The following is a 12,072-nucleotide window of genomic DNA, read 5'->3' as shown; positions in this document are numbered from 1 at the left end:
GACAGTGCAAATATCGGTGTGATCAGAGTAAATCATTTGATTATGTTTTTGTTGGAGTCGTTGAGTGCAATGACAGACCATGACCACTAGGAGGTAGTAAGACATCCTTCAGTGAACAAACAATCAGACCACATGTTTACTTGCAGGGTGGCACTGGTTAAAGTGAGAAGCTTCTCGATGAAACAAACACAATTTGAACTATCAATATTTTAATTATAAATCTTAATGCAAAGGATTTTTATGGTACATAAAATTGAAAGAAACCAAAGAACACTCCACATTGCATCTATTGTTTAGCATATATACATCCGCAGAAATCTGTCCATCGGTGTGTTCACTTCATACTATCCAAAACCATTACCTTTTTAAGAAAAAGACAGCAACTAGGAAACGGACTACTTTTAAATTGTTCTGACATTCAATGTTTTTCTCTTTTTCACTGTCTGCGTATATAGTATGCCAACAGTAACACAACACAAGAACAATCTCTTAATTTCTTTGAAGTTCTATCCTTACAACATGTAACAACATGCCATGTAAACTAATAAATATGTCACTGCAAAGGAGACTACCCAGAAATTGTGGCTAAACTGGACCAATATAGGGTTTCACAGAACTGGAACATTAAAGTGTTTCTCCAGTGTTACGACGATAAGCAGTCTCCAGTTGCAGAAAGTTTGAAACAATAGTTTAATAACAATGACGTTTACATTTTGTCACTTAGCAGACGCTCTGGAGCGACTTACAGTAAGTACAGGGACATTCTCCCCAAGGCAAGAAGGGTGAAGTGCCTTGCCCAAGGACACAACGTCATTTTGCACGGCCGGGAATCGAACCACCAACCTTCTGATTAATAGCCCGATTCCCTAACCGCTCAGCCATCCGACCCCCAATGACCCAAAAATAATATCAATAATTGGCAAAGTCTAAGAAAATAATATTTTTTTCTTTGTTTTCACCAGTTTTGTTGTGTCTTCAGGATTCTTTTTGAGTTTAGTGTTCTTAAAAATGGAGGGAAACAGAATTTAGTTTATGTACCAAACAATTTGTTCACACTTTTTTGGGAGAAAATAAAAAACAAAAATATTTGGCTTTGTTACTGAATTTTAAACGGACATTGTCAACAGTACTGTTCTGTTGACTACAGTAGGCATCTAGGTGACCAAGGGAGTTACTCAAATACAGTTCACACAATCAATATCTTATTTACAAAGTGGTTTTAGACAGCTGCCATGTTGGTCACTGAACTGACCAACTGAGGGAATGTCCCTGTACTTACTATAAGTCGCTTTGGATAAAAGTGTCTGCTAAAAGACTAAATGTGATTGTTTTATGGGCAGCCTGTCTGCAGGGGGTGCTGTGTTAGCAACTCCATTTGAAGCATTACGTCTAAAGGAGTGTTTATTTTTGTAGGAAGCTTTAGATATGCCGGTATACTTCTAGCATTCATGTCCACCAAGTAGCTAAAGTACAGCACTAGTACATCTCCAGTACAGTTCTAGTACAGCTCTAGTCCAGCTCTAGTCCAGCTCTAGTCCAGCTCTAGAACAGCTCTAGTACAGCTCTAGTCCAGCTCTAGTCCAGCTCTAGAACAGCTCTAGTACAGCTCTAGTCCAGCTCTAGTCCAGCTCTAGTACAGCTCTAGAACAGCTCTAGTCCAGCTCTAGAACAGCTCTAGTCCAGCTCTAGTCCAGCTCTAGTCCAGCTCTAGTACAGCTCTAGTCCAGCTCTAGTCCAGCTCTAGTCCAGCTCTAGTCCAGCTCTAGAACAGCTCTAGTACAGTGTTTAGTCTGGGTGAGGCTGGCCCAGTACCTGACCAGGGTGAAGCTCATAATAATCTCTATGATTACTATTCTAAAATAACTATAGAATGTCAAGAAAATATTACAGAAAATGAAAGAAAACCTTCAGTACAGTATGTGGGATTATCATTTTGTTCTTCAAACTCATTTGTCCAAGACATCAACACATGGGCATAGGGTTGTTTTCAGACGCACGGGACAGCTTTATTACTAACTAAGGTTACCCTGTAAAATACAATTTTCTTAATAAAAAGTTAGGGGAACAGATTTGCCTTAAAAAAAATGTATAATCAAAAATGTATAATAAAACATGTATATTAAAACTCATGCCTTTACATTTACTCAACAAATCTGTTTGGAATCGATAATATCCTTGATCATAACGAATGACTTGTTAAACCTGCACTGAAAGAATCGTGTAAAAAAACAAACATTGTTTGATCCAATAGAAAAGAAGATGCTGTACAACAGTCTGCAATCGCTGTCTGGACGTTTCTGCAGTATTTATCAAATATAAAAAATGATAGAGTATAAAGTTAAATAAAGAATTTTCCTTGTTTAGTTACACAGTCTGTGTTTTGAGGTTTTGCCCCTGCCTGTTGACTGAATGAAATGTTATCTCTTGAGATCCTGTTCAAGCTTTGAAGCACTTGAATTAAACTGGAAATCAACTATTTAAGCAATGTTCCCTTTAAAAGACGTCTCTCAGGACAGCAGAGATCCTCTCTCCTCTCTGCTACACCAGAGACCCTGCTTGGTTCTGGGCCGGCACCATGATGGGCACCCCCCCCATCCTGGAGATGTTGGAGGCCGTGACCACGGAGGAAGGCAGGGGCGGGGGGCGTGGCACCTGGGCGTAGGTCTGGGGGTGGGTCTGGGGGAGGGGCGTGGAGCGCTCTGTTCTGGCCAGGGAGCTGCCATTACTGGCCGGCTCACCGCGCGGGGCGCTGCTGCTGCTGTAGGCGTAGGCGGGGGTGGGGGAGGCTTGGCGGGGCCGGTAGCCGGCCGTGCTGCCGGCGGTGGTGAGGACGGAGGCAGTGTCGGAGGGCGGCCGCTGGGGGTACTGCTGCAGCGCGGGGTGGTGGAGGTAGGGTGCCCTCTGGTGAGGGCTGGAGGTGATGGAGGACAGCGTGCCGTTCTTAGAGATGATGTCAGACCCTGAGCCGCTCTTAGCCCACGAGACGCGCTTGGGGGCCTGGGCGTCCTCCCTGGACACACACACACACACACACAGGTCAGTTTTACTATCCTAGTGGGGCCCGACCATTCAAAACAGTGTTATCTTTAACCTTGACCCCATAGTGTGACTCTAACTTTAACACTCATACTAACCTGAACTCTACAACTCCTTAAACTCCCTGAAACACACACACACACACACAGCTTGGTCTTACTTGATGTCATTGGCCAGCTCTTCCTCCGTGTCTCTCCTCCTCTTCAGGAGGAAGATGAGGAAGAGGAGGATGAAGATGAAACCGAACACTGAGCCAACTGTGGCTCCAGCAATCATCCCTGAGTTGGTGGCTGGAGGAACACACACACCGTACATTCATATCAAACATGTTCCATTGACACGATCAGGAGGGATTCCTCGAAGCTAGAGGAGGCACTTTAAAGCATGTGCCTCAAATACACCACCTGATACTTTTATACACAACATATCAGTAAGACTGGCTATTGTCAGTGTGTGTGTGAAGCTGTGAGTGTGTGTGTGTAGGTGAGTGTGTGTAGGTGAGTGTGTGTAGGTGAGTGAGTGTACGTACAGGTGATGACCTCCAGGTTGATGATGCAGCGTTCATCCCCTGCTGAGTTGCTGGAGGTACACACGTACTTCCCAGACATGTTGCTGCTCAGGTTGGTCAGCTTCAGAACGCCTGTTACCTCGTCTGCAGGGAGGTGACACACACACATGCAGGGTTACACACACACACACACACACACACAACCCCATGTGTAGAAGCGTGGTGTCTGTCAGAACTCACTCTGGTGCGGAGCGAAGAAGTACTGGGACTGGGGCGTGGTTTTCTGCCACCGGTAGACGGGGACGGGCTTCCCAGAGCTAGAGATGCAGCTCAGAGACACGTTAGCCTTCAGGACAGGCTTCCCCAACATGGAACACTCCGGAACAGCAGGGGGCACTGGGGGAGGGATGGAGGAGACAGAGGGAGGGGGGAGACAGAGGGAGGGGGGAGGACAGAGGGAGGGGGGAGACAGAGGGAGGGGGGAGACAGAGGGAGGGGGGAGACAGAGGGAGGGGGGAGGACAGAGGGAGGGGGGAGACAGAGGGAGGGGGGAGACAGAGGGAAGGGGGGAGAACAGAGGGAGGGGGGAGACAGAGGGAGGGGGGAGGGAGGGGGGAGACAGAGGGAGGGGGGAGACAGAGGGAGGGGGGAGGGAGGGGGGAGACAGAGGGAGGGGGGAGGACAGAGGGAGGGGGGAGACAGAGGGAGGGGGGAGGGAGGGGGGAGACAGAGGGAGGGGGGAGACAGAGGGAGGGGGAGACAGAGGGAGGGGGGAGGGAGGGGGGAGACAGAGGGAGGGGGGAGACAGAGGGAGGGGGGAGGGAGGGGGGAGACAGAGGGAGGGGGGAGACAGAGGGAGGGGGGAGGACAGAGGGAGGGGGGAGGGAGGGGGGAGACAGAGGGAGGGGGGAGGGAGGGGGGAGGATAGAGGGAGGGGGGAGGACAGAGAATGAAAAAGAGGGGGAGATTTAGCTGAGGGCATTTTGTGTCACATTTACTTGTGTATGTGTGTGTGTGTGTTGGTGTGAATGTGTGTATGTGTAAGTGGGTGTGTATGTGTGTGTATGTATGTGTGTGTGTGTGTCTCCAGCTAGGCGTCCCTCACCCTTGACGTTGAGGATGGTGGTGCCTATTCCATTAACGAGGCCTGTTCCAGGAAAGAGCACCTGGCACATGTAGCTTCCAGAGTCGGACTCCCGCGTGTTGTTGATGTAGAGCGACACGTTGGTGGAGGGCATGGTGGCTGTGAAGCCAACACGACCCTGAAGAGGAGACTCCCCAAAGCTCAGCGAGTCGGAGGTGTAAGAGATGATCTGGAGAGGAGGAGAGGAGGAGAGGAGAGGGGAGGAGAGGGGAGAGGAGGAGAGGAGGAGAGGAGAGGGGAGAGGAGGAGAGGAGAGGGAGAGGAGGAGAGGAGGAGAAGAGGAGAGGAGAGGGGAGAGGAGGAGAGGAGGAGAGGAGAGGAGAGGAGAGGAGAGGAGGAGAGGAGGAGAGGAGGAGAGGAGGAGAGGAGAGGGGAGAGGAGGAGAGGAGGCGGAGGAGAGGAGAAGAGGAGGAGAGGAGACTTTACTGGTGTCTATAGTGACATAGCTAGCCCCTGACGCCTCCCAGCTCCTCCTCTGGGAGCAGCATGTCACAGGCTGTTCCTGTCCAGCAGCATCCAGGCAGAGAGAGGAGGAGCCTTTTTCTTTTGATTCATTTCTGAGAGTTTTCAAAGGAAGGGCTTTGCCAGATTAACAGTATAACAGCAGTCGAGCTCCATTATCACCGTAATCCCGGCACAGCACAACCACAGATGGTCAAGCAAGAAGATTGTCTGCTGTGCTGAGGAGGCCCCTGAGCTGCAGCTGTCTACATCCACAGGGATGCAGGGGGAACGTCACGTCAAGCCACACCCACACACACACACACACACAGATGTTATAACTGTGACTTGGTATGACACACTGCAACCCTTCAGTTTAGATCTACTGTCCTGCTATGATCTGCAGTACTGTGAGTGTGTGTAAGTGTGTGTATGTGTGTGTGTGTGTGTGTGCAAGTGTATGTGTATGTGTGTGTGTGTGTGTCCAGGCCATGACCGATCACAACTTTTTGATTCAGGTTCAGTCCCAGAAGAGGAAAAAAAAGGAAGGTTTATATTTAAGGTTTAGGTTATCTATGGAAGCAGAGTTTTGAATGAAGATCTCTTGTGTTGGTTGTGGTTGTGGTGTTTGGTTGGTGCCTCACCAGTTTGGAGTCGGTGGCTACATAGTTCCAGAGGATTACGTTCCTTTCCATGTTGGTGCTGGGGCTGTACCAGGCCTGTAGCACCACCGTCCTGCCCTGCGTCACCTCCACGCTGGCCTGGGGCATCTGGAGTTCAGCCAGGACGCCTGCAAGCACAGGGTCAGGGGTCAGGGTCAGGGCGACATCGTAGATTTGTGTCTAGTTTTGGAAAGTGTGGCCATGCAAAATCCCTGACAAACGCACAAAAACACAAACACACTATGTACTGTAAACTGTTGAAATGCTTTCGATTGTAATTATGTTGCTTTCAGCATGGCGTCTGCTCTCCCGTGGAGAGCAGAAGGTATTTTACAGCCTGGGAGAAGGTCCGTCCTGTGGCGTCTCACCTCATCAGGTGAACTTCAGAGGATCAAAACTCCCTGGAAGATGCTGCTACCCTGATTCCCCACCAGAAGGAGAAATATGTGTCGAGTACAACTTAGGGTTAGGGTTAGGTACAACTGAAGTGCAGAGCATCAATCTGGTGTCAGTGACCTACATCCCGTTTCCCCCCAAACATCTACATTGTGATTAAGAAACACATTTTCATATGGGAACGAGAAACACGACAAAGACGACCTGCAGTTTACAAGCTTCAAATGCTCCTACACCCAGAGGAGACGTGGACACTATCAGCTATTACAAATATCAAAAAGGGTTGTTCCAACCAACCAAAAATGGGAAAACATCGAGCCATGCCAGAATATGTGTCGCTGTTTTCATCACCACAAACAGCCCTGCCCGCTCCCGCCCCGCCCAGCATGGCAGCGTTAAGGAAGAGAAGAGGTTTGAGGCATCCCACAACACTTCTACTCACAACGAAACACAAACACTCACAGTCCTCAGGGCGGAATCCAACCAGACACTCTCCACCCGCTCGATTCGCCAGTTTGGCAGCGAGTCAGTCGGTCCACTCAGAGAAGGAGCACACGGACACAGGAAACATGCGCCCACACTCGCTCGCTCACGCTAGCTCACTCCAACAGGACAGTCCTCTTCATCACTGGCAAATCCTCTTTATGCTCATTCAATTCTTTCATACAGCAGACCGTCGCTATGTCTGTCTACAGTACAGGGAGTGACACAGTGTTCAGTGACCTCAACACCAAAGCAGGCTGCTATCCTGTTGTGGGGCTTAAGGTGCAGGCAGCTTGGTGATGAGGAGGCCCAGCTGAGGGCGGAGCGCCAGGCCTGGTCAGGCTTCGGTCTCCAGGGGCTCTTCTGTCCTGGATTCACATCGTCGAGGCTCTAATCTCCAAACAGATTGACGTCTGGGCGTCTCTCAAGCACAGTCCAGATTTATAACCACAGCTCTGGGAATCTTGTTGCACTGATTGTGTTGAAAGATTTCCGGTGGCGGGCTCATGGGGTAAGGGGGTGTGTGTTTGTGTGTGTGTGTGTGTGTGTGTGTGGAGAGTGTGTGTCTGTACTAGAACAGACAGAGCATGCATAAAGGATAACCAAATATGACAAGAATCAAATCTGATTGAATGCAGTCACAAGCACAGAGACAATCTAGAACAAAAATGACGTTTTGTGGACGAACTTTAAGCTACTTTCATTTGAACAAATGATTTGGATATTCTTATATTCTGTGACAAAATGTTTATAAGGCAGAAAGCGTGTGGCATTGTTCTTTTGAAATAAAAGAAACAGTTTGATCTTCAGTCTGTGTTTGATCTGAAGGCCGACAAACAAGCAGATCCCTTCTATAGCGCCATGACATGTTTGTTAGCGAGAATCAGGACCCCCAACAGTGGAGAACATCATCCAGACCCCCACTCAGGGGCCCAGACCCCCACTCAGGGGCCCAGACCCCCACTCAGGGGCCCAGACCCCCACTCAGGGGGCCCAGACCCCCACTCAGGGGCCCAGACCCCCACTCAGGGGGCCCAGACCCCCACTCAGGGGGCCAGCATCAGGAGCCTGGGAGGGTGCAGTGCATCCCCCTGACCAGCGGAGGGCAGCAAACACCAAGAACCACACATCACCTGTCAGAGGACAGGGAGGAGGGGGAGGACAGGGGGAGAGAGAGAGAGACAGAGAGAGAGAGACAGAGAGAGACAGAGAGAGAGAGAGGATAAGACCATGGAGAGACGTGGCAGAGGACCTGTGTGTCACTGCTCTGCTCTCATTACGTATCAAAGCTCACTCTCCAAACCTTGTTTTTAATCATCCCTTTCTCCTTACGTAGCCTCTCCCTCCTCCCTCCTCCCTCCTTCATCCTCTCCTCCCTCCCCTCCCTCCTCCCTCCCCTCCCTCACTCCTTCCTCCTCTCCCTCCTCCCTCCTTCCTCCTCTCCCTTTCCCTCCTCCCTCCTTCATCCTCTCCTCCCTCCTCCCTCCCCTCCCTCCCTCCTTCCTCCTCTCCCTCCTTCCTCCTCTCCCTCCCTTTCCTCCTTCCTCCCCTCCCTCCCTCCCTCCATCCTCCCCTCCCCCCTCCATGAGGCTAACACCCTTTTCTCCAGACTCACTACCACCCTAACTTTCATGTCTGCCTGGAGACCCAGTCTACTGTCATAGAGGATATACACTATGTACACAGTATATTTATGATTGGGGTGGGCTGTATAAAGGTACTCTCAGCTGCAGGTGAGTGTGTGTGTGTGTGTACATGCAGACAGCAGTGTGAGGCTATGTAGTACTGTCATGTGACCAGGGCCGAGCTGTCCCTGTTAACTGTGCAGGTGCCACCAGTGAGACAGGCTGACAGTGACGTACTGCATGCAGAGGTGATGGAGTTCATCTCCACCTAACATGTCAGTAAGCTCTGAAACCTTCATTCCATTAATAAAGACACACGTGTTCATGTTGCCATGTGAGGGGTATTGGCCCTCTACTGCAGTCTGCCACAGAGCAACACCACACCACACCACATCCCAGGAGGGGGTTAAGGAAAGGAAGGAGCCAGGGATAAGCTGAAGGGAAGAGATGGAGGGAAGAGAGGCCAAGACTGAAAAGGGAAGATGAGGAGGTGGAGGAAGAGGTGAGGAGATAGGGTTAGGATCAACATTCAACTGATGCTTGGATTTGTAGTAACATTCACAGTCCGTTGAGGGGAAACACATTCACCCTGGAGGTGCAAGATGAGGGGATGGATGACAGGTCTGAAGGGAGGGACAAGGATCTATGGTGCTACTGCAGTCTTTAGAGAAAATATGCTGATTTCTGTTAACAATGACCTAATTGAAAAGAAAACTTTTGAGGATGGGTGGACAGAGAGACTGGAGGAGGAGAGGTGGAGGAGGAGGTGGAGGAGGAGGAGGAGGAGGAGGAGAGGGGGTCATGGTCTGGTTCAATGTGACATCGCTAAAGAGCTTTTCATTCTTCAACCTCAAGGCTTTCTCAGCAAAGGAGGAAGGACGTTCTGCAGGGATGAACCACGGCGTTGACCTCAGAGGACAGGAGGAGGAGAGGGCCTGGGATGGGGTGAATATGAAACTATGAATCCACCATACCCACAACAAGTCACTCTCTCTTTCTCTCGCCCAGAAGAGTTTAATGATGTGAAGCTCAATTTGTTCCGACCTCATCTGGAGACGTGGAGGGATGTAACCATGGACGCAGGCTGAAGGATTAGCTGTGAATACGACATCATGACCGACGGGGCTGGATGGAAGGAAGAACTAGAAGAAGGATGGGAGTCGATGGATTGGTGTGAATGTGTGTGTGGGCATGTGTGTGTGTACGTGTGCATGTGGGCATGTGTGTGTGTACGTGTGCATGTGGGCATGTGTGTGTACGTGTGCATGTGGGCATGTGTGTGTGTGTGTGTGCATGTGAGCATGTGTGTGTATGTTTGTGCGTGTAAATGTGTGAATGAGTGTGTGTGTGGATATGGATATGTTTGTGGATAATCTGAACAGGTCTGATTTAAATTGTTCATTTTGGGCTTTTGGCTGTCAGGAATAATCTTGTACCAGCACTACTCGAGAGGACCGAGAGCACCGTGAGCGAGGACTCAGTCTGAGACAGGAAGAGCAGAATCTACCAAGCATGTGATCAGAGGAAACTCTCAATGTTCCTGCGTGACAAGACCTTAGGTACAGCTGTGTGTGTGAGGGTGTGTGTGTCAGGGTGTGTGTGTGAGGGTGTGTGTGTGAGGGTGTGTGTGTGAGGGGGAGTGTGAGAGAGGTCCCCTCCCAGCCCTGTCTCTGGGGACCGCAGCTTAGCATGCAGAGGGGAGAGGTAGAGGATGCTGTCAAGCTCAAGTAAACAGATCTTAATTGCAGGAAGACGGATGAGATCTGTTGACCTTTTATGGAGGTTTCTGAGTTGGTAGATTAAGAACAAGCCGCAACCTTCTGACGGTTTATTTAGTTTGTTTATTAGCATTGTAGCTTCTGTGAGGTCTTTCATGTTGAGAGGAGCACTGGGTGGGGAACACCCTTCCTCCCAGGTCTTATCGATGGAAGTAAGGCTTTGTAGAAAGCAGGTGTTGATGTTGAAGCATACTTCACGTCTCTTGGAAGTCCCAGAGGCTGACAGTGGAACATGTGATGAGAGAAATCAATTTGACTTTCATAAAACTTATCAGTACCACAGTGCTGATTGTCCCAAGTGTGTGTGTGAGGGGGGGGGGGGGGGTGTTGATAGGAATCAGAGGAAAAGATGAATGCAAAGACATCAGAGAGATGGAGGGGGAAGAGAGTGTGTGTGTGTGTGTGTGTGTGAGAGAGAGAGAGATAGGAGTTAAAAAGAGAGAGATTGAGATCTGTGGGGAGGATCAGAAGGACTCCTGGGTAATAACACCAGCGCTCTAGTCTTCTGAGGCAGCTGTGTGACACACACACGGCTGAGCTGGGCGTCGTGGAGACAAGCCACATTCCCACGCCAGTTAGAGCCGCTACAGATCCCACTGAACTGGTCCCAGCAGATCTCAGATCAGAGCTTATTACGCACATCAAAGACTCGCTTATCACAAGCTCTGAGAGCTGGGGACAAACACAAACTGCAGATGACAGATGTACAAGAACAAGTTTGTTATATAATCATCATCATATTATATGACTGCATATGTCTCTACTGAATCTCCTCAAGGCTCTACAGCAATATAGATGTTGCAATAGTAGTGGAAGTCAACAAATAGGGTTTCTAGAAATCTCTCTACAGTTACATCTAGTACATGTAAATTTCACACACAAAAGTTTGCATTGGTATCTCTTGGCAAGCACACAGACACACACTCAAACACACACACACACTCAAACACACACTCAAACACACACACACACACACACACACTCAAACACACACTCAAACACACACACACACACACACACACACACATATATCTAAGATAACTCACTGGCAGTTCCAGTCAGAAGGAAAGTTGTTTGTGAGTTAAAGAGAGGAAGATCATCCAACACCTGTGACTTTGTGGAAGAAAACGTTCTCATGCCACCGCTGGAAGAGAAGTGAAAGGGTGGGAGCATTTACCCCAAACTGTCCTTACTGCTGCAAAACACTGCAGTCAGCATCCTCTTTGGGTGAAATCACACAAACTCACACACATACACACTCTCACACGCACACATACACTCTCTTTCACACACACACACACCTATACACACACACAAATACAAACACACACACACAAGCACATTTCCTTTGCATTGTGCTGACAATGGCCAAGAGGAAAACACTGGATGTCCTGATAGAGCTCAAGCCCAGAAATAGCAGATGACAGACTGACAGAGGTCACACAGCAAGCTCACACACACACACTCTCACACACACACACTCTCACAGAGGGGAGGAGTTTAGAGGAGGTGTCAGAGGGGAGGAGTTTAGAGGAGGTGTCAGAGGGGAGGGGAGGAGTTTAGAGAAGGTGTCAGAGGGGAGGGGAGGAGTTTAGAGAAGGTGTCAGAGGGGAGGGGAGGAGTTTAGAGAAGGTGTCAGAGGGGAGGGGAGGAGTTTAGAGAAGGTGTCAGAGGGGAGGGGAGGAGTTTAGAGAAGGTGTCAGAGGGGAGGGGAGGAGTTTAGAGAAGGTGTCAGAGGGGAGGGGAGGAGTTTAGAGAAGGTGTCAGAGGGGAGGAGTTTAGAGGAGGTGTCAGAGGGGAGGGGAGGAGTTTAGAGGAGGTGTCAGAGGGGAGGGGAGGAGTTTAGAGAAGGTGTCAGAGGGGAGGGGAGGAGTTTAGAGAAGGTGTCAGAGGGGAGGGGAGGAGTTTAGAGGAGGTGTCAGAGGGGAGGGGAGGAGTTTAGAGGAGGTGTCAGAGGGGAGGGGAGGAGTTTAGAGAAGGTGTCAGAGGGGAGGAGTTT

At 49.6% G+C, this 12,072-nt stretch overlaps 1 protein-coding gene across 1 annotated transcript in view; it reads right to left on the bottom strand.

The window, feature by feature from the left end:
- Positions 1-192: 192 nt before the first annotated feature.
- esama (endothelial cell adhesion molecule a) overlaps positions 193-12,072 on the bottom strand; it is a 32,510-nt gene continuing 20,630 nt past the window's right edge. The window contains exons 2-7 of the mRNA XM_084683977.1: positions 5,774-5,919; positions 4,650-4,857; positions 3,785-3,940; positions 3,566-3,688; positions 3,197-3,326; positions 193-3,010 (exon numbers count right to left, since the gene is read on the bottom strand). Coding sequence (XP_084540103.1) covers positions 2,539-3,010; positions 3,197-3,326; positions 3,566-3,688; positions 3,785-3,940; positions 4,650-4,857; positions 5,774-5,919 — 1,235 coding nt within the window. The 3' untranslated portion in view covers positions 193-2,538. The remainder of the gene's footprint in view (positions 3,011-3,196; positions 3,327-3,565; positions 3,689-3,784; positions 3,941-4,649; positions 4,858-5,773; positions 5,920-12,072) is intronic.

This window comes from Hypomesus nipponensis, chromosome 20, assembly GCF_054491055.1.
Source record: "Hypomesus nipponensis isolate SF chromosome 20, ASM5449105v1, whole genome shotgun sequence".
Taxonomy (NCBI): Eukaryota; Metazoa; Chordata; class Actinopteri; order Osmeriformes; family Osmeridae; genus Hypomesus; species Hypomesus nipponensis.
Note: the sequence above shows the minus strand (reverse complement) of the source record. Positions and strands in the feature narration are given on the sequence as shown.